Source organism: Bos indicus, chromosome 6 (genome assembly GCF_029378745.1).
Source record: "Bos indicus isolate NIAB-ARS_2022 breed Sahiwal x Tharparkar chromosome 6, NIAB-ARS_B.indTharparkar_mat_pri_1.0, whole genome shotgun sequence".
Taxonomy (NCBI): Eukaryota; Metazoa; Chordata; class Mammalia; order Artiodactyla; family Bovidae; genus Bos; species Bos indicus.
Window position 1 is genome coordinate 100,250,640 of NC_091765.1, and position 23,466 is coordinate 100,274,105.

The following is a 23,466-nucleotide window of genomic DNA, read 5'->3' on the forward strand; positions in this document are numbered from 1 at the left end:
CAGAGGTGAAAGCAAATCAGGATTAGGTACTGTCAATTTTTCTCGGTAGAGACCCTCACAAGTTCTAATGTTCTAAAATTTCTTTGAAATTATTTTCTTTCAAAGTGAGCAATGAAGAAGAGATAGAGACTTAATGCTCTTCCCTCCTATGTTTTAAAACTCATTTTCACATTTACAAGACAAAGTGAATCTTATGTATCAGTGTCCTAGTTATCTATCTTAAAAACATCCTTTTCTTTTTTTTCCTAAGGAAAATAATTAGCTAGGTGATGAAATTAAAGAATTAATGGCTTTAAGCAGGATCTATTCAAAAAGTACAGTGAACTTACTCCCCACACCCCACTCTCAGCAATGTTCTAATTCACTTTTAGATTACATATAGATGAAGATTTGACCAAATAAAAATCAGTTTGAGGAGATTCATTCATAGTAGTTTTATATAACACTTTGCCTATGGCGTCTGTAACCAAACTCTGCTTTGCTCATGCATCTGTAGCATGATTTAACGTAGGGTACAGACTCAGTGTTTTCATTTAAAAGGTTTTGTCGATTACTATGGCTGATTTGAATAGCATCTTGGGATTATTATGGAAGTGTCATTGAGTTTAAGACTAAATTCCTACATCTCTGCAGTGCTACAAACATAAGCTATATATAGATATCCACATAATCTTAAGATTAGAAAATCAGGTAAAGCCTTACTGTTTTCCTAATATGGACATTACCTATCATTAAGAATTCAGAAACACTTTTCTAATCAGAATTTGCACTAAAAATCCTTTCATATCTACCCAATTGATTTGTGGAATGCACATTACTTCGTTTTTAATTCTACAGAAATTAATTATATTTCTAGATAAAATCACATTACTCGAATTCTTTTGATCATCATTAAAATACCATCCAAAATCTTCCCATGTATATAATCACACAGAATAATCATAAAGAGAAAAAGAACAACAGGAACACAGAACTTCTTTTTGGGAAAATTTTCTACAGTATTTTCAGATTTCTATGACCCCAGTCAAATCCCAAATGTGAGATAGGGATGGAACCAGTTGGTTTTTACTGTGATGAACTCAACACCCTACAGTGACTTTTTGGCAAATGTAATTACACTTACACCCGACTAGGTAATTCCTACCTGGCAACCCTGCTTACATCGGCTGCTGACGACAGGCACACTGACCTGCAGGTTCTCAGGCAGCTCACTAACGGGCTGCTGCAGAAACAATGCCATGAGGAGGAAATAGAGAGCAGGGACATTAGTGTGTTTAGGAAGGAATGACTGAAGCACCGGAAAGCCAGGGAAGTGACAAGCATCCCGGTTAATCTCCCTGACAGTTGATCGTCCGCCAGCACTCCTGCCCACATTGAATCCTAAGAGGAAATACAACGAGAAGGATGAAATTAGTCATTGATTACCATGTTACATTTACACAGAAAGGAGTATGTCAGAGTATGTGACATTTCCATCTTGGACATTCATATTAATATAAGCAATTAACTACTCGACTTTGGAATTAATCTTCCAGTCAGAAGTTTTACTTTACTTTCTCTTTGACTTTGGGAAGCCTGTCTATTAGGATAGGACTTCCCTGGTGGCTCAGATAGCAAAGAATCTGCCTGCAATGCAGGAGACCCAGATTCCATCCCTGGGTCGAGAAGTTCCCCTTGAGAAGGGAATGGCTACCCACTCCAGTATTCTGGCCCGGAGAATCCCATGGACAGAGGAGCCTGGTGGGCTACAGTCCATGGTGTCACAAAGAGTTATTAGGTCTTAAAACATAGTTGAGGCAGTCAGATACAAGAGGTAAGATAAATTCTACTCATTAAAAGAATGACATCCAGGGACTTGGTTAAGACTCTGTGCTTCAAATGCAGGGGGAATGGGCTCAATCCCTGGTTGTGGAAGTAAGATCCCACCTGCCGGTGGCAGGTGGGGGAGGGGGGGGTGGGGGGGCAGGGCATGACCAAAGAATTAAAAAAAAAAGAAGAAAACACCGACCAAGAACGACCTCCAAAGAGCTCTAACATTCCTAAGAAGAAAGTAATATTTAAAAAGTAGCCAGATTGTAGGATACTACTAAAAATGTAACTTAAAAATATGATAGCCATAATAGAGTTAATATATTTCATTTGTCCTGAATATTATAAACTAATTAGCCTTAAATGACCTACAAATTTAGAGATACGACAAAATAAATATACAAAGTAATCTTTCCTTGCATGATCTGTAACTCTGCAGGAAAGTTTTCTGGTCAAGGGACAGCAAATCCGAGCCCACTGTGACTGTGGGTATCTGGACATCCAAAGTGTGTTCTAGAAGCACAGCTCTGCCAGGAGATAACTACTTATCTGTGTGGTGTATAGCACCAGCCTTTCCATCAATCCTGCTTCCTCTGTTACATAGGTAATTTGGGGAAATAATTAGTTCTCTCACCAACCCCATACCTAGTACACTGCTCAGTACAGAAGGAATATTGGCCAGAGGTTCAATGGAAAATTTTTGCAAATAGCAACCAAAGAAGAAAGACTGACTTTTACTCTGAAGCAATTTTTATTTCAATGAATATCCACATTTTCCCCCAAATTCTTTTTTCTAAGACAAAGTAGCACATACTTGCTACTATTTAAAATAATGAAAGAGAAATTTGTGTCTGGGTGGCTTTTTAAAGAGTCCAAATAAATTGCTCAGTGTGATATTAATTAATCCTCTGGAGTATATGTTCTTCTAATTAACAAAAATTGGACAGCAATTTACCAAACTCTTCATATATCGTCTCATTTCTTAAACATGAGCATGTGAGTAAGAAATTGCTATTATCCTTTAATATAATGTGGTAAGTATGCAATTTGTTTGAAGTCACAAAGTTAATGAGGGGTGGCACTAGGACCTGTGGCCCAATGGAGCCTGTGAAGTCGCATGGTCTCCCTTGCGTGTGTGTGTTAAGTCGCTTCAGTCGTGTCTGACTCTTTGCGATCCTATGGACTGTAGCCCACCAGGCTCCCCTGTCCCTGGAGCTCTTCAGGCAAGAATACTGGAGTTGGAGTAGGTTGCCATGCCCTCCTCCAGGGGATCTTCCTGACCCATAGATCAAACCCAAGTCTCTTACGTCTCCTGCATTGGCAGGCGGGTTCTTTACCACTAGTGCCACCTGGGAAGCCCTGGTCTCCCTTGGTCCTCTTAATAACATCACCACGTTCCTAAAAAACCAGCTGCATAAGGAACACTGGGTGATATTCATTTGTAGTAAATTCTAAATGAACAAAGTGGTATTTTATACATTAAATAGGAAAATAAATTTTGATCAAACTATAGGTCCTAAATGAAAAGCAATGCTAGCATTTATTTTCCTTTCCAAATTTTCACACTCTATTTCTACTGATAACTGATCTTAAGGAATATCTAATATGTTTTTAACAACTGAGCATTAATTTAGATTTAAGCTATAGCTGATGTAGCTGGAGTTGGTGATGGACAGGGAAGCCTGGTGTGCTGCAGTCCATGGGGTTGCAAAGAGTCAGACATCACTGAGCGACTGAACTGAACTGAAGCTACAGCTATGTATGGAAGGTATTTTTATAAAGAAAAAATTGATGAAAACTAATGTGAGTAAAACATTCAAAACATACTGTTCATCAGCTCAAAGAGAAATAGAATCCATTGAGATGATATATCAATGTATAGAGATAAATTTCTGTATATGTACACAAGTATCTATGTATATATCAGATAGATATTCAGAGAAAATGATATTAAATTGAATTGAGTTTAAATGAAACTTAAATACCTAGATTCCTCTTTTAGAACCAAAGTAGCATACATAATGTACAGGCAGGTGCCAAGGAAGGACAAATAAGTTCTTAAACATGAAGTTTGGTTGGTCAGATCCTGCTATTACTGAAGTGGTGTAGGACAGAAAAAAAACCCACAGAATTGACAGAAGAAAGATACCCAGAAATATTACTCCATGACTCAGGGACCTTATGTATTTAGCAGTCTTACTTCCCTAATTAGAGAGGAATTAATTCTTAATTTATACTCATTAGGTTTTCCTATAAAATATAACTTATATACCATAAAATATATATACTTGTGTCTGGAATCATGACAGTAAATGACATGACATATGTTAAAGAATTTTGCAAACCACAAAGTGCTAGGTGAAACCTGGGTGTTGTTTTGGCTTTCAATGAGAAGCAGTGTTGTCAATCAACATTAAAAACTCCCACAGAATTCTACAGAACTCACACTGAATTATGCCTTTTGTTGTTTATTCTCTTAGTAGCTACTAGCTACCATTAAGGTCAATAAGCTACATTTCTTGCGACAAAACTGTTGATAAAAGTCTCTATAATGATAATACTAAAAAATATTTAAAGGAGCTCATTTTCTTGAGAAATCATTTCACAGTGAATTTCTGAATTTCTTTCCTTATCACTTACAAAATTCCTTCAGACATTTTTCACATGTGAAATAACAATAAAAACAATCCTTTGGTGTAAGCTCTTTCTTCCTACCATTTGTTTTAACATTGGACAGCACATGTTACACCGAGGTATTGATACTTTTACATTTTTTTCTTAACAGACAAATTACATATTAAAATCTGGTCCCTAATTTTTCCATCTGACGAGGAGAGGGTAAATAGTTACTCTTAGTGCTTAGTGCAGAATACAATTATATGATTTCAAATTGTAATGTCATAAACATAATCTTAAAATACCCTACAAACTGAATGACCATAATTTTCAATAAAAACATTATATTAAATATGCATTTTCCAAAATAAGATCATTAACATGAATAGGAATGTATATATTAGTTCACATGAATCTAATATAGGAAACCATAATTTTCTATTATTATTTAAATGCTCAGTTCAATGCTGTAAACAGCATAGAGTCAGTGAGCAGAGAATAAGGAGCTTTGGCTGACACTCTGATGAGCTTAAATCTTGAGTGGTAATATAACATAACTATTACAACCATGGGCTTTGGATGAATGACTTGGACTCAGATTCTGACACTTCTTAGCTGACAAGTGACATTACCCCTATGCCTTGACTTTCTCATCTGTAAAATGGGTATGATGGTATTTATATCTCATAGGGTTACTGTAAAGATAAGTTACAGTGAAAATGAAAAGTGTAACTGGCAAGGAATAAGCATACAAATTATTGATTACTAGTATTAATTTCATTCTAATAATTTGTAAATTATTTACTTATAGGTCAGAAAGGAAACTATAAACAAAAGAAATCATAAGAAATTTACTTGAGTTTTCACATCTTGATATCCTATCTCTGACTTCAGTTTGACTTGCAATTAAAAAAAATTTTTTTAATTTTATGCTTTTCATTCTGTCATTAAAGTTCTTGACTCTTAATGGTTGTTAGATAAATCAAACAGTATAAGCTTACCTAAAATTTAAACATACAACACAAAGCTCATTTCAAAGCAGCCGACTATAAAAGTCCCATACCTAATACAGTTCCGATCTTATTCGTTAAGACAGAATCTGTCTGCTCCAGCCAGCCTCCACCACTGAGTCCCTCCTTGAACTTGATGAGAATAGACTGATTACTCAGTAGGACAACAAGAATCCTCATGGCTGCTGTGACTGTGGTAGAATGCAAGTGTTCTTCCATAAACATCATAATCCAGTCAAAGCCCAGCGTCCTGACCAGCTCTTCACAAGCTCTATTCAGACAGATGGATTAAACAAAACATTAATTTCAAGGATTGGGATTTCAAATTAAAAAGAAAACTAAGACCAGCTTTTGTTCTTGAGATACTATGAATTTCAGGGTTTTAAAAAGAAATCTATTAAAAGTTAGCAGCAAACAAGATGTATGTATACTTATAGTTAATTCATGCAGCTGTATAGCACAAACCAACATGACACTGTAAAGCAATTATACTCCAATTAAAAAATAAATTAAAAACAAGTCAAAGGCAAATCTTTCTTTTGTCTATAATGAATTAACTAGTAAAATCAACTATTACCACCAAATCTCAAAAGATTTTACTTACTGCAAATTAATGCTTGTCTTTTCTTTAGATGTGTAAACCAGTTTTAGTAAGATATCCAGAAGTCTGTTCCTCAAAAGTATAAGATTAGCAGATACAAGACCTCCAAACTCTTCTTCGGTTCCTGCAATGAAAAGAAATACATTAAATTGCCCTAGCAGATAAACTAGGATAAAATATCCAACACTGGTCTAGGAAATATCACTGAAATATATCTTTCAGAAAACATTTTCTCTAGGAGTACTTTCCACTACAGTGAACACAAAAAAAGGGTCTATTAAACGTTTCTCTTTAAAATCATTAAAACTGTTCATTTAATTATGTGTTAGCTGCTCAGTGGTGTCTGACTTTTGGTGACCCCATGGACTATAGCCCACCAGGGTCCTCTGTCCATGGGATTTTCCAGGCAAGAATACTGGAGTGGGTTGCCATTTCCTTCTCCAGGGAATTTTCCTGATCCAGGGATTGAACCAGGCTCTCCTGCATTGCAAGCGGATTCTTTACTGTCTGAGCCATCACGAAAGTTTATCTAAAAAAGGGATAGTAAAGACTGTGAACTCTTTTTTATATTAATATTCCTTTCTTGTACTTACAGGGCAAAGTGATCACATAACAATAAGGATCACATGAACAAAGGTAACAATGCAAATCCTTAATTTCTAGTTCCTTTTTAAATAGTTAATTTTCTCAAATTTAAAAATGAAAAGAGGAAGCATAAATTATTCAATAATTATAATACATAAAGGAGAGCTAGACTTAAATAGCACAGACCAGAGGGAAAGGCACAGAAATGTACAAGAGAACTTGGGGAAGGAAGGGAGGAAGGCAGAAAGCATCTGGCTCTCAGTGGATAGTCCTGGAAGCACAGGGACTGGGATCCATGGCCCAGCGTTCCAGACCCAATTCTGCCACATCGAGCTGTAGGTTAATAAGTCACAATAAACATGACTTCTTTTCTTTATTCTATAATTGAAGCTCAGGCTAAAATTGAATGACCAAGGTTATATGCTTTTACTTGCTTGGGCAAGGGACCATTTTTACCCTTAAACACTTGTCTTTTAAAATGCTAATTTAGTGCCTTAATCACTGGGGAGGGTGCCTTAAGTTTACCAAGGGGAACTCAAGATTCCCTCCCCTTCTAGTAGGCAAATGACTGGTAATTTACAAATCGCCTTATTGAAGGCATACCACACAACTTACACTGACTAAGGATTTACTTCCTTTCAGTTTTTCCTTTTGATAAAATGACAATCTACACAGAAATTAAGAATTCTTCTTGGTTTTTATGCCTAGTTTTTTCACTGTCAGTTATGTTTCCCTAATTTTCAGATACAGTTTTAAACAATGAACTCAATGAAACTCTCAGGTTAACTTCTTCCCATTCAAACTGATGGTTTACTCCCCACTGCATTGCCCTTTCATGCTATTTATTTTGCATTAATTATTGTATCACTGTTCAGCCTTATTTAAATCACTTGTTTGTGGGTGTATCCTGAAGACTGTATAAACTATTTGAAAGAAAAAAATTACAGTTTTAAGTTTTGGGAAACATATTATACATAAGACAGTCCAGTCCACACAAATAATTAATGTCATAGACTAACAATACCTGCAAATCCTTTTGGCTTTCTGTAATCTTTCAAATGGCAATGAATTAATAAGAAGAATTCTAATCTAATCAGCTTGGCAGATCAAGAGAAAATTTTCCTAATTTATAGGTCCCTGCTACTGTGCTCTTGTCAAAAAAAATTTTTTATAACACTAGCTGTAGTTACAGAATTCAATGATCAGCAAGAAATATGGAGACTACAGAAATATTTTTTCCTGTATCTTTTTTAATACTTGAAATAAATCTGTTTTATAGTTTCAAAGATTTTAAAGTACTCTCCTTTCTAATTCCTATTTACTTGGTTTATATTAATTCAGAACTTAGAAATAATCCGTGTATATTGAATTGATAGAACAACGCAGTGGTTAAAAGCTTAGAATGTTGGTTTAGAGTTGTAGTTATTGATCTCAATGTCCAGTATGGAGACTAGAGAAATACTTTTCCTATATCATTTCTTTATACTTGAAATAAACATGTTATATAGGTCCACTCAGATTTTAACAGTAGTCTTCTTTCAATTCCTATTTACTCAGCTTATATTAATTCAGAACCTGGAAATAATCTTTGAATATATGGTAGAATAATGCAAGGCTTAAAAGCTTAGAATGCTGGTTTGGACTACCATAGTTTAAATGCAGTGATGGGATCTCAGTAAATTGGTTTTATTTAATCTTTCTAGACCTCAGTTTCCTCACTTTTTGTAAAACTGGTAATAAGAGGACCAACTTCACAGGGTTGTTATAAGATTATATAGAGCACTTAAAACTGTCTGGCAAATACTAAGCATTAAACAAGTGTCATCCATTGATTTGATCTATATGCTTCTCACCCACTGCTACTTTGCTTCACCCAAAGAAATACCAACTTTGTTCCAAATGAGTAGGAAGTAAGTGGTTACCAGCTTTATATGTTCTGCTCTACGATTTGCAGGAAGTCAGCCTCTCAAATCTTTTAGTTTCTCCTTTGAAAAACATAATTATACCACGTTCTCTTCTTACTTATGAAGCACCAGAGAGGCTGTGCTCTGAATGATATAGCCAATTTGGAAGAGAACTCCCAGATGGATAGGGTTGTGAGAGTTTTAAAGGAACTCTTTTATGTGACATGACTGGGGAAGAATGTAACAGGATAATGATGTAAATAATGCTGAATACATATAAAATACTGTGAATTTAATCACAGGTTAATTTAAAAGGTCCTTTTAGTGTTTTCCAAGTACAACTTCTGATCTACAATACATGACAGGAAAAATACATTCGAGCAAGGCAAAAATATGCTTCAAAGGAGGAAAGTTTATTAAAAAAAAAAGTGGCTGTCATTGGCTCAGGAATTACAACTTACAAAAATTTTGTTTTACACTTACATGATTCTAGTAAAATGTTCTTTCCCTCAATGATTATTAAATATTTAACAGGGAAATTAAAATAACAGTAATACAGATACAATTCACTTTGGTAAGAATCTGTGTTTCTGAAGATTTATATAAATTAAAAAAAATAAAGTTCAAAAATTATACTGGAAGAGTTTATTGTTTAAAGGAACATCACTATAAATCTTGTAAAAATTGGAAAGATTTTATTTTTAAAGCAAATTCACACCCTTATTAAATTTGTAGCTAATTCTGTATTTCTGTGTATTGTAGAGGCTTGGTCTAAGACAAATATGTCTGTGAAAGATCAAGAAAAGTAATTCAATGAGAAAAGTAAAATAACAGTGTCATACAGTTAAGGTCTAACTTGTGTCAGAAGAAGGCAAAGCACAGTAGTTAGGTTCCAAGCTCCAGAACTGACTCACCAGTGTCAGGCTTCTCTTCGTGGTTTATTTCCATAACTACAAACTTCTCACAAACTGCAAAGGTTGGTAAAGTAGAAGAAATGAACTGGCCAAACCTTTTAATACAAGAAAAAGGAGGTTATAGATTTTATTTTTTCTCTCTTCAAAACAACACACTAAGAAATAAAAAAACAAAGAAATGAAAACCAAGAGAATACTTCTTATTTTAACTGATCTTTTATAGATCTTACATGACTGTATTTCAGCTGCTTCCCCTAGAACTGTTGCAATTAACATTAGAACAATTAACATTAATATGCTATAATGTTTTAAAATACATACAGGGAAAAATAAACTTCATCAGAAATATGAGTCCTTTAATGCACTGATTCAAATGATTTCAAAAACTCACCAGTATGGTGTCAAATAAAAATGTCCTAACATTACCTATATGGATCTACTGTAGCCTAATAGTTAAGTCTGGGTTTTGAAAATACAGGTAAGATTAAAATCCTAGCTGTATCAGTTTTTAATCATGTTACTTGGGGCAAGTAGCTTAACCTCTCAGGGCTTTAATTTCTCAATTTGTAATGTAGAGAAAAATAAAAGCCTTGATAGGTTACAGTGAAAATTTTAGCAAAGTGATCATCATAATACCAGGATAAGACCTAAATAAATATTACTACTAATAATGACAATCTCCAAATTAACCTTTAAACTCCAGTTTTAGATCTGTTGCCAAGTTAAAAAAAAATGCTTTCAAGGTAACTGAATATAAAGTGAGTGATTTACATGCTGCATCAACTGGAGACTATTTTACTGGGAATACCCTAGTCAGCGAGTGTGATGTCATCTGTAATACTTGAGCAGTAACATGACAAGAGGTGATTAAGTGCAGTTAAAAGCAATTTTCTATTTGGAAAATAACTTAGGTAGTTTTTTTCTTCCATTTCTGGCCAAGATGAGAATTCTCAAGTGCCTATTAGAACTGCTCTACATTTACTCCATAAATGTGCCTGAAGCCGTATTTCACATTAGCAGCAAAATAACACTCATGTTAAAGAAAAGGTGAGAATATGCAACAATAACATACTATCATCAGTTTGGGTGATAAAGAACAAATACAAAAGACATGGCATGTCCACTGCAGGTGTGCATGCATGTGCATATGTGTTCCTGCACATACCCTGGAGAAGCAGCAAAGCCTGGTCTTGGAAGAGGGCTGGGGACCAAGAATTCCTACACTGAACACTTTGATGTCCAGGACAATCCATCTCACTGAACTAATTCTAACACCCATTCTCCCAAAATTCTATTAGTCACTAGTGGCAACAAATGGTTTGCAAGATACATGCCTATTTCTCATGATGCACAAGTATCCTGAATAGTATTAACTTTGCAGGTATTATCCAGGGATAGGAAGCAATTACATTCACTTCAATCATCTTAATCTCATTGGTACTTTCAGTGAACAGACCGATGAACACAGAAGTTTTCACTACCTGAGTAGATCATTGCTGTTGGGAAAACCCTGCAGTAAGAAGCTCAGCACGTTACTAATAGCAGCAATGGTAGGCTGGGATAGAGACATATCTCGAAGAGTCAGTAGCAGCTTTGGGATTAGCTGAAATTCCCTCATCAACTTGGCATTCTTTGAAGCTTCACTGTAAGAGAAAGAAGATTTTATACACTGTACTGGCATCACTTTTGTAACTGAACAACTAACAATTTAGATATCAACCAATACCTGGACTCTGTGAGCAATTCAATAAAGTGTTCAAATAGGGAGAGATGAAGTTCATATGGAGCATGGAGCCAGACCTAAAATAAAAATGAACAACAGTGGTATATTTAGGGTTAAAAAAATACCCCAAATTGCAACCCAATAAACACAAATGCAGTATATATAACTTATTTCACTTAGACAAATTAGATAAATTAATTGAATATAGCCACTTTCTTAGTTTTTATTTGCTGTCACACTATAAAACTGCTGTTATATGGGACTTCTGATTCTGTTCATAAAGAGATAATTGCTGTGAAAATTACTCTCCTAGAGTAAACAACTAGGAAGGCAAGATCTACAGAAAATCTCTCTGGGCTCAATGACTGAATACTATTAGTGAATACTGAATATAACATACTGAATAGAATGATTACTGGATACAAAAACTGAATGGCAGGAATCCTGTGTAGGTCCAAAACCGGGAATAACCAATGCAAGGTAGCACCACAAACAATTCCTAAAACTCACAAAGGGCTGGGACTAGTCTGTGCTCCCACCAACCTGTGTAGAGACTTCAAAATACATGGGAAGGTTGGGAAGAGGTCTCAGAAGTGTAGTATCTTAGTAGGAGGGCTAAATAACCACTAAGGATGAATGAAAGTCCATCCAAACAAAGCTTAAAAGATGTTTCAAAACTGCAATGCCAGAGCAAAGCCTCGTTAAGAAAATAAAGTAAAATTTACCAATCAACAAAACTTAGCATCTGATCAACAGTTACCAAGTATGCAAATAAAAGGGAAAATATAAGTCATAAGAGAAAAAAAAAATCATTACAAATAGGCCCAGAAATGACAGAGATGGTAGAATTATCGTGACCTCGTTTTTTATTTATTTATTTATTATTTTAGTTGCACTGGGTTGTTGCTGCACAGGCTTTCTAGTTGCGGTGAGCACGGGCTTCCCTTTGCAGGGGTGTGCAGACTTCTCACTGTGATGGCTTCTCTTGTTGCAGAACACAGGCTGCATGGGCTTCAGCTGTTGTGGCATATGGGTCCTAGAGCATAGGGTCCGTAGCTGAGGTGCACAGGCTTAGTTGCCCTGTAACATGGGGGATCTTCCCGAACCGAGGCTTGAACCCATGTCTCCTACACTGGCAGGTGGGTTCTTTACCACTGAGCCACAAAGGAAACCCTCTGCATACCTTTATCTCCATGCTTTCACACATTTTTTACTGTCTATTTGCTTTTCTCATCTAATGCACTAAACGCCTTGAGGCATGGACTCTTCTGAAATTTTCACATTCTTAGCACCTAATACAGTGCTGGGCTCAAACATATTAATAATTATTTTCTAATAGAATGAGGTTTGTGTATTAGAATTTGGAATATCAGGCTGAGAAATGTATACTTAATTGTGTAGAACAGAGCACTGAAAATTTTTAGTAAGTTACATGATTATATCTTGGAAAGAATGAGGTAAAAACAACACATAAAACAGACTGAAGAAAGGGGAAAAGAAGTGATCGCTATTTGAGTAAGAGGAGAACTGACTAGGGCTTGGATTAGGATGTAGCAGGAGAAACAGAAAACACAGGATACATGAAATGCGGAAGCACAATCTGCCTTAATTCGTGCTGTTTATAAACACTGAAGGAGGAGGAAGTTGATTTTTCAATTTCAAGTCTCACTGACTGGGAGAATTGGTGGTGCTACTAATAGAAACGGAAGTTCAAAGGAAGAACTAACTTGGGGAAAGGATGTTACGTTCAGTGTAGGTGTTGCTGGGACACAGAAATGGAAACATTTAGGAAGAAGTTAGAAATATGTCTGGATTCAGATATCAAGCTAAAGATTTAGGTTTTCAAGTCTCCGTAGACATGAGCCTGTGGGGCTGGGTGAGAATCTAAAGGAAAAAGAACAACATAGAGGGAAAGGATAAAGAAGTGAAGGCGGACACTTTTCTGTAAAGTAATGAAAATTTCATACAACGTAGGAGACACAGGTTCCATCCTTGCATCAGGAAGAAAGAAATGGCAACTCACTCCAGTATTCTTGCCTCAAAACTCCCATGGACAGAGGAGCCTGGTGGACTACAGTCTAGGGGGTTACAAAAGAGTCACACATGACCTAGTGACTAAACAACAACAAAATGAAAATTCCATCACCAGAAAACGATGGGGAAAGCAGTGAATAAGATAAAGAGGCAGGTGAGTGATGCCTAAAAGCCGGCAAGAGGAGGACATGTGAGAAAATGGAAACATGGAAACGCAGCATCATATGCTGTGGAGGCTGGGGTAGCAAGAACAGAGGAGAGCCATGAATTTTTATTTAGAGAGGTGCTGCTAATAAGCTTTCAAATAAAGTTTCAGTACAATGTTTACGCACACAGTCTTTAAAATAACTGACAAGATGGAGCTTATGAAAGTTACAAAGAAGATGATTTAGGGCCAGACATCACAGCAAAGTCTTGAGTACTAGACACTATTCTGGGTTGTAGGGATACAAAGATGCAGACAGACATGATCTCTGCCCTTGTAAAGCCTCCAGTCTTGCGGGAGGAGATTTTATATAGTGATGCGAGTGCAAAGTGCTGTGAACAAGAAATTAAAGACAGAAAGAATATGTGTGATTAAGTGGTGCCTTGAGAGGACAAAGTGGAAGCTATTATGGTAGTAAGTCAGTAGAAATAAAAATCTTGTAATTTTGCTGAAATGAATATTTCACTATACAGCTACTAGTAACCAAAATTTTTTTTGCTGAAAATATTATGTTTGCTTCATGTCATGCCAATGGCAACAGCAAATTGACTATAGTTAGGTATATGCATTACACCATTTCACTGTTATACTATTGATACCATGGATTATCGCTGGTAAAAAGCACGATCAATACTCTATTTTGTATGTTTTACTAATGACATTAACGTGAGAATCATAAAATTATAGAACAAAAACATGTCTTAGAAAACGCTTTCATAGTTAACTCATAAACACACCAAAAAAGGAATCGGTTCATTGATTATGTATTACCGGTTAGTATTTATATACATACTTCAAAATCACAAAGTAGATCCTGGAAAGCTGTTGAATTTGGAATAATGGAGGTCTCATGTCCACTGTCAACAGTTCCCACCAAGGAAAAAGTGAGATGGAGAATGTGGCTGTTAAGAAGGGAGCGTTTCTTCTTAAACAGCATTGCCAGCAACTGAAAGAAAATACCAATGCTTGCTGGTCAATCATCATACACACACATGAGAACCCTAAGGAGAGCAGTTCCTAAGACTTCTACACTGATTTCTAATCTTTCATCATGATAACATAGCATTATAGGAAATCTGAAAATCAGGGTAATCCCATTATTCTCTTATTAAACTATTCACTTTTACATAAAATCTACTTGTACATAAATACCTTGAGTTGCTGTTGCCATCACATGTATATAATTTTCTATTCCTGTTCTCTACATAATATTTTGTCAAAAGGATTGTTTTCTTTTGCAAGACTGTCTCCATAATTACAATTTTAAAAGACTGAATGATATATGGAATGGTTATAGTATTATTAGTCATTCTCATATTATTGGAACATTGAGATTATTTCTATTTTTTCATGATAGACAATGCTGCAACTGTTATTTTAAGAGTTTTCCAAAACAAAACATCAAAATAGTACAGTTAAATCTACTGAAAACATTATAGTAAACATTATCTACTACCAATGAACTAACTGCTAAAGTTAGAGAAGGCATTTATACTTCATCTTCCCTAGAGGAATTTAATCTTGACCCAAATACTTATTTCTCTTGTTACAAGCAACTTTCCGCCTAAATCCCTAGCAGAGACTGTAAATACGTGAACAGGGCATATTTTTAGTCTCACATGTGTTTTCAGGACTAGCAATGACAAACTTAACATACAGTGGCTCTCATATCCCCTAGCTAACTAATAAGGGAGGAGAGGGGGTAAAAGATGACATGGTGTGAAGGAGAAAGACAAGGAAAACCAGGAGAACCTGGAATTATGACTGATTTAGCCATCTCTAGAGCAAGTGATAATATGATCCTATTTCTTTTTTTTTCGCCCATGCTGTGGAGCATGGAAGGAATCTGTTCCCCATGCATGGGAAGCTCGAAGTCTTAACCAGTGGATCACCAGCGAAGTCCTGACCCTATTTAATTCCTACTGTCGTAGAGAAAAATAACTGAACTAACAACCCACATTCTTATTTGAAACGTGTTTTATAAGAACTACCAACTTTTAAAGTTTACTTGGACAATATAATTCTTCCAGAGTTTGAAAAAATATGAATTAACAATGAAAATTATAAGATTTTTAATGCAAAGTAAAGTGAAGACCAAGCTTTATTGTTACAAACCTGGTAGCCCCGGATTCTTTCCATTTCTTTGCTGGCTAGTGGGTTACTCTTGACCACACAAACCAGGGCCTTGACCGCTGCATACAGCCCTTCCACATCAGAAGCCATGGCTACCAGGCCCAGGATGGCTGCGGCCCCACCAACGTACTGCAAAGTAGTGGCAACAGGCTTAGGAACAAATGTTCTTACTCCTGATTAAAAGACAGTGGAAAGTAGTTAAAATAAATTCCCCATTGTAAACAAGAACTGAATAAATCATCTTAAGAACTATTCATTAATTACGCATTATTTGTTTTTAGTCACTAAGTTGCATCCAACTCTTTGGTGACCCTATGGACTATAGCCTGCAAGGCTGCTCTGTCCATGGGATTTCCAGGGCAAGAACACTGGAGTGAGTTGCCATTTCCTCTCCAGGGGATCTTCTTGACCCAGGGATCGAACCCGCATTTCCTGTGGCTCCTACACTGATAGGCTTGGGAAGCTCATAAAAAAGTCAAAAAACCACATTCCACATTATTGCTCAAAGCTTCTCTCAGTTATGTAATATGAGTAACAGTACATCGGTGACCTTGAAAAGCATGGTAAACACAGTATTGGAACTAACTTTGTAACAATTATCTACATTCTTAACCTTTTTTTTTAAAGGCATTGTTTGAATGTCATCTGCCTACTGATCAAAATTGAGTTTCTTAAAAAAACAAAGCCAATATGCATTTTATATTTTTGTGTGTCTTGTAGCATTCACAATGCTTTTATATAGCATGGAGTTGGATTTTAAAAACTACCATCTAAGGCAATTAGGGCCAGTATACCAGTTTATAGATAAGAAAAATCGACATCCACAGAGCTCCAATGTCTGGCATAAATCCACAGTGACAGATGAAGTATTAGAACCTAAATCTTTGAGCTCTTCACTCACTGCTTTTTCTATTATACCACAGATCAAGAAGCAATAGTTAGAACTGGACATGGAATAACAGGCTGGTTCAATATTGGGAAAGGAGTAGATCAAGGCTGTATACTGTCACTCTGCTTATTCAACTTAATATGCAGAGCACATCATTTGACGTGCCGGGCTGGCTGAAGCTCAAGCTGGAATCAAGATTGCAGGGAGAAATATCAATAGCCTCAAAAATGTACATGACACACTACCCTAATGGCAGAAAGCGTAGAGGAACTAAAGAGCCTCTTGATGAAGGTGAAAGAGGAGAGTGAAAAAGCTGGCTTAAAACTCAACATTCAAAACACTAAGATCATGGCAAACGGTCTCATCACTTTGTGGGAAATAGATGGGGAAAAAATGGAAACAGTGACAGATTTTATTCTGTTGGGTTCCAAAAATCACTGTGGATGGTGACTGCAGCCATGAATTTAAAAGTCGTTTGCTTCTTGGAAGAAAAGCCATGACAAACCTAGGCAGGGTATTAAAAAGTAGAGAAATCACTTTGACAACAAAGGTCCGTATAGTCAAAGCTATGGTTTTTCCAGCAGTCATGTATGGATGTAAGAGTTGGACCATAAAGAAGGCTGAGCACCAAAGAAATGATGCTTCTGAACTGTGGTGTTGGAGAAGAATCTTGAGAGTCCCTTGGACTACAAGCAGATCAAACCAGTCAATCCTAAAGGAAATCAACCCTGAATATTCATTGGAAGGACTGATGCTAAAGCTGAAGCTCCAGTACTTTGGCCACCTGATGTGAAGAGCTGACTCATTGGAAAAGACCCTGTTGCTGAGAAAGATTGAAGGCAGGAGGAGAAGGGGACGACGGAGTGTGAGATGGTTGGATGGCATCACTGAGCAGGTTCCGGGAGTTCGTGATGGACAGGCAAGCCTGGCATGCTGTGGTCCACGGGGTCGCAAAGAGTTGGACACGACTGAGCAGCTGAATAACAACAACAGTGCTGCCATATTTTTGCAAAGAATGTAGAGCTGAGCTCAGGAAATATCTCCTGAGCTGAACAAAGAAAAACTACCATGGGCCTTACCATAAAGGAAACTTTTAGCAATACAGTATGGTCAAAAAAGAAAAAGTTCAGAGACGTGGACGCTGATGGAACATTAATTGCCAAGGACTGATAAACATGTGGGACACTGACTGGCATAACACTTCTCGTTAATTTTAAAAGGAATCCACACTATATACTGGGCTTCCCTAGTGGCGCAGGCAGCAAAGAACCTGCCTGCAATGCAGGCAACCTGGGTTCAGCCCCTGGGTTTGGAAGATCCCTTGGAGAAGGAAACGGCAACCCACTTCAATATTCTTGCCTTGGAAACCCCATGGACAGAGGAGTCTGGTGGGCTACAGAGCATGGGGTCACAAAAAGTTTTCGTGACTCAGTGACCAAACCAGCACCACAAAGAAGCCCGAAAGGAAAAGGCAATGTGACTCACCCAAGTATCCAATCAGACTGGCCCCAATTGTCCGTGCGGGCCCATTGAGGTGTCCTGCGGAGTTGTGGATCAGCTTCACAGGAGTGGCGTTCTCATGGGAGGAAATGCCTAACTGAAGAACAAACAGGAAAGGAAAAAATGTCATGAGAGAGGAACGGTCTCAACATTCTGACTGGAAAAGAAAAAAGAACATGAATGGGGAACATAACTTTGCTCTCTCGACTTCTCAGAATGTTAAAAAAACATGAGCGTTCATTTTTTAAAAACGTGCAAATACTTGCAAAGGTGTGGAAACTCGGAGGAAGCAAGTGAAATATTAATACAATCCACTGAGAGAAAGGTGGTGAGGGGGTCTTGGGGAATAGCTCTGGAGTCCTTCTGAGTGAAACTCAGTTGTGGTGTAAAGGTTCTCAACACTCACTGCCTCCCAGTATTTCTGATCAGTGAATATCATAGAATGAATATAAGGCACTGTCCGCGTCCACCCTAACAGGGGCAAGGGGAAAGTTTACAAGTTCAACATGAAAGCAAAAAAAAAATTGTTTCACACTGTATGCAAATAAATGTCACATAAATTGCTCAAAAGTTTATGGATAAAACATGCCCACACAAAAGAATGTATTTTGCACAGACATACACAATTTGCTTTTAAAGCAAAAAAAAATGTAATTCATAGACGTAATTCTGTTGTTATCTGTAGAACTAAATTTATGTGGTTTATGTTTCTCAGCAGAGAGATATATCTATTCACAGGCAAGCCTCTGGCTTAAGAGCTTGTCAATACTTACTATTCCCAAATCCTTTCCTTCCAGCCTCTTGATTTCCTTCCCCTTGGCTTTGCCTCCCCTCAACAGCCAAAATGTCTTGTCAAGCTCACTGACTACTCCACCTTCCTAAACCTGACAGTCAGTCCTCAGCCTTCACCCTTCTTGACTGCTCTGACACGTCCGCCACAGCAAATCTCTGCCTTCAACACCAGACTCTCCTCGCTTTCTCCTTTCGGGCTGGCTCCTTAGTCTTCCCTGCTGGCTCTTCATCATCCCCCCAGGGCCGTGACACTGGAATGTGCCAGATCTCTGTCTGTAAACCTTTCCTCTTCTCTACCTGCATCTCCTCTTTGGTGACTGCACCTAGCCTTGTGGCTTTAACACCACCTAGGAACAACCCTTGGAGAAGGCAATGGCACCCCACTCCAGTACTCTTGCCTGGAAAATCCCATGGGCGGAGGAGCTTGGTAGGCTGCAATCCATGGGGTCTCGAAGAGTTGGACACGACTGAGTGACTTCACTTTCACTTTTCACTTTCATGCATTGGAGAAGGAAATGGCAACCCACTCCAGTGTTCTTGCCTGGAGTATCCCAGGAATGGGGGAGCCTGGTGGCTGCCGTCTATGGGGTCACACAGAGTCGGACACGACTGAAGCGATTTAGCAGCAGCAGCAGGAACAACCCTAGCATTCAAACCTCTCCCTTGAACCGACTCCTATTTTCATGAGGCTTTGAGAAGCCTCTTGGAGACACCAAAGTTTTCCAAAACATAATTCTCAACATCTCCCTCACCGGCCCCCAAACTACTCTTCCTATAGTTTTCTTCGGATCAGAACAAGGGACCCCACTTTCTCCTGGCCTACTACCCAGGCCTTCTCTCCCGTCGTTCTGGCCACACCTGCCTCTCTGGCAGGCCTGTACTGTCCCCTCAGGGCCTCAGCACTAGTATCCCTGGAATGCACACTCCACTCCCCTCCCCCCATACATACATCATTCTTTGCCGCCTTCTCTCTCTCAAGACTGCTCCAATTTCGCCTTCTCAGGGAAGCCTCCTCCGACCCTCCCACTGAAACTATCAGCCTCTCTCTCCCCTTTCCGGCTTGGTTTTTCTATAGCACTCTTCGTCTTCCAACAGACTCTATGATCAGGTTATTTCTTTCGTTATTACTGTCTGTCTCTTCCATTAGAATGTAAGAACGTTAATAAAGGCAGGGATTTACTCTTCATCTACTGCTGTGTCCTGAACAAAATGGTGCCCGGTGTTTAGTAAGTTATCCAAAAAAAAAAAAATTAAAATAGCAGTTCTGTTCTTTAGTTTCCTAAGGTTCAATTTATTAATTGCCAATGAAAATATAAGAATATAAACTGGGCACTTGGAAGGAAATTCTCACTCTTCCAGATTACACTAAATGGCTAAAAATGTTGTGGCTTAAATCCAAAGCAAAATAAACCAAAGTAATACATGAAAAATGCTGTTTTTAGCAACCACTCCTGCTTGGCGGCGGGGACGGGGTGGGGGAGGGGGGTGCCAGAGAAAGCTCTGGAACACCTTTGCAGGGAGCATCAGCCGTGACCCATTGGGAAATCATTCTGCTTACCTGCTTAGCGATGGCTTTGCTGTCCAGCTTGTTGTACACCTTCCGGATTCTCGCCACTGTCAAGGCGGATACGGACAGTGCATAGAGGCCGAATGACACCTTTTCCTCTGGTACTAATGACACAGGAGATGGGACCACACCTTCAGATTTTGCATCTTTACCTTCAAAAGAAGAATAATCCTTTTCAAAATTATCAGCTTTTCTCTTGATCCTAAGACAATTTTTTAATTCTTATCATTATTTTTAAATGGGGAGCCTTGAAAATCTTTTAAAGTGGAACAAGGAGCTAAAATTTATAAACTGTTTTACTTAATTTCCAGCTCTTCATTTATTTCTTTAATTAGAAAATAAGGAAAAATCACCCAGTCAACAAAGCTTTGCCTGGAGAAAGAAATGGCAACCCACTCCAGTATTCTGGCCTGGGGAATCCCATGGACAGAGGAGCCTGGCAGGCTACAGTCCATGGGGTCTCAAGAGTTGCACATGACTTAGCGACTAAATAACATAAAGCTTTGCATCCCAAGTTTTACTCTTAAAATATACTTAATATGCAGCACAACGTAAAGGAAGAAGAGTTCTAAGTATGACCAACGGAATTACAAAACACTTTCTCTTGGTTCCAAGGAACAAGTGAATGAGTGGAACATGTGAGCTCTGTAGCATTAGGTCTCCTCCCCAGTGAGAGCTCTCATATACGCCTCTCTTTATTCCTCTAGTAGACACAGCAGAGTAGTTCTGAAGAAGGTGACTTAGTGTGAACCTCTGCTTTCTCACTTAAAAGCTGCATGACCTATACATCTCTGCACCTCATTTCCCTCATCTATACAACGCGGATGATAACAATAGTTCCTGAGTCCTGGTGTTTTGAGGAGACGAATGGATACTTGTAAGGGGCCCAGAACAGCTATGTCCTTCTTGGGTATCAATTTATTCAGCACATATTAAGTGCTTAGTCAGTGTTAGCTATTATTAGATATTATCTGAATCAAGAAACTAAGTGAAAGCAAAATTACATAGTCATAGTACTATTATCATTCATCGTATACTTGTCCCAAATCTACTTAAAACTTTGGCAGAATGAGAATGAGGGAAGGGAAGGTAGCATCTGGAAAGAGCACTACCAAAGAACTGAGCTTAACATCAGCGCTCTGATTCTAAATTCCTTTTGGAATAAAGGATAACAGGAGTGGACTGCAGGAATAAAGAGACGAGGCAAACTGATGCTAACTGGTCCAAGCTAAACAATGTTATGTGTGTGTTTGTCAGACTCTTCCTTCTTTCCTTTTCCCAAAGGACATACATTTTAAACGGCTTCGTGTAATAGGAGAAATGACAGAGAGAAGAAGGTTGGGGTTAGACTGTTAAAAGTACACACCCACATCTTGGAGCCAAGAAAAGAAACTGGAAAACTAGTGATCAGACATGAAGACAAGAAACAAGGATGGATGGGATGATTAGTGGAGGAGAGCATTCTGAATAGCAGAGAGGGGTCAAGTTTCATGCTGAACGCAGAGGAGAAGGCCCTTTTATTAGACAAACGTAATGTATAATCTTATCTACACGTATGCACTTATTCACACATTTATATCACAGGAGGTAAGTCTTACATGATTTCAAGAACAAAGAATAAGTTACTCACATGGCATACATACGGCCTGAAAGCTTCCCACGTAATTTGGTCCTAGTTCATAAATGGTAGTAACATTTGAAGGAGGTAATACTTCTTCTAGAAAGTGTGTAGGTCCCAGGCGCCAAACCAATGAAGCAATTTGGCGCTGGGCAGGCGGAGTACCAATGTAGGCATAGACCGTGCTAACCACTGGTGGGTTTGCAGAGCCTGAGCCCCCGGGAGTACTGTGAACATAATGAAGCTGTAAAGAAAAGGAAAGCAAATTTGTGAGAGTCAACCCCAAACACTGTCACTAGGAAAATAATCATTTTTCAAATGAAGATTTTCATTATCCAGGGCCATACAACTTTATAAATATACAAATGTTGTTGAGCTGGGAAAGATAAGAGCAGGCCAAGATTCTAGAAACGGATGCGCAAGATGGAAATTTGTAACTAAACTCTGTAATACAGATAAACCACCTAATGCTAGAAAGGGCAACAGACAAATATAGAGACACTACTACTCTCTGGTTTGCAAATGAAATTAATGATGCTGTTATGGAATTTTCAGGTTGATATAAAAAGAACTTTCCAACTATGGTTAGGCAGGCAGTCTTGCAATTAGTTATAACACTTGCAATGTGAGTGTGTTGAATAAAATTGCATTAAGAGTTTTATTATGAATGAGTAAAGTGCTATACAAATCTTAGAAAAATGAGTATTAAATAATTTGTGCCATTACTGCCATTCAGTCACTCCAAAACTTTGTGACACCGTGGACTGCAGCATGCCTCCACCTTCTCCTAGAGTTTGCACAAACTCGTGTCCATTGAGTCGGTGATGCCATCTAACCATCTCATTCTCTGCCACCACCTGATCCTTTTGCACCTCAATCTTTCCCCGCATCAGGGTCTTTTCCAATGAGCTCCTCTTTGTATCATGTGGCCAAAGTATTAGAGCCTCAGTTCCAGTATCACTACTTGCAATGAATATTCCGGATTGATTTCCTTTATGAACGACTGGTTTGATTTCTTTCATGTCCAAGGGACTCTCAAGAGTCTTCTCCAGCACTACAACTCAAAATCATCGATTCTTCGGCGCTCAGCCTTTTTTATGATCCAATTTTTACATCTGTATATGACTAATGGAAAAACCATAGCTTTGATTATACGGATGTTTGTCGGCAAAGTGATGTCTCTGCTTTTTAATACACTGTCTAGGTTTGTCATAGCTTTCCTTCTAAGGAGGAAGCGTCTTTTAATTTCAAGGCGGTAGTCACTGTCTGTAGTGATTCTGGAGTCCAAGGAAATAAAATCTGTCACTGCTCCCACTTTCCCCTCTTCTAACTGCCATGAAGTGATGGGACCGGATGCTATGGTCTTAGGTTTTTGAATGCTGGGTTTTAAGCTAGCCTTTTCAGTCTTCTCTTTCTCCTTCATCAAAAGCCTCTTTAGTTCTTTACTTTCTCCATTAGAGTGGTATCATCAGCATATATAAGGTTGTTGATATTTCTCCTGGCAATCTTGATTTCAGCTTGGGATTCACTCAGCTCAGCATTTCGCATGATGTACTCTGCATATAA

At 38.0% G+C, this 23,466-nt stretch overlaps 1 protein-coding gene across 7 annotated transcripts in view; it reads right to left on the reverse strand.

Annotated features, from left to right (window-relative positions):
• Positions 1–23,466, reverse strand: part of WDFY3 (WD repeat and FYVE domain containing 3) — a 283,525-nt gene that overhangs the window by 85,246 nt on the left and 174,813 nt on the right. For 6 of the 7 annotated variants that reach the window (XM_070791719.1, XM_070791718.1, XM_019963046.2 and 3 more), the window contains 11 exons: positions 21,913–22,144; positions 20,274–20,434; positions 17,909–18,020; positions 15,517–15,707; positions 14,195–14,347; positions 11,166–11,239; positions 10,921–11,082; positions 9,440–9,534; positions 6,040–6,160; positions 5,489–5,706; positions 1,145–1,380 (listed from right to left, as the gene is read on the reverse strand). In XM_070791719.1, coding sequence (XP_070647820.1) covers positions 1,145–1,380; positions 5,489–5,706; positions 6,040–6,160; positions 9,440–9,534; positions 10,921–11,082; positions 11,166–11,239; positions 14,195–14,347; positions 15,517–15,707; positions 17,909–18,020; positions 20,274–20,434; positions 21,913–22,144 — 1,755 coding nt within the window. The remainder of the gene's footprint in view (positions 1–1,144; positions 1,381–5,488; positions 5,707–6,039; positions 6,161–9,439; positions 9,535–10,920; positions 11,083–11,165; positions 11,240–14,194; positions 14,348–15,516; positions 15,708–17,908; positions 18,021–20,273; positions 20,435–21,912; positions 22,145–23,466) is intronic. The other variant, XM_019963042.2, reaches the window with a different exon arrangement.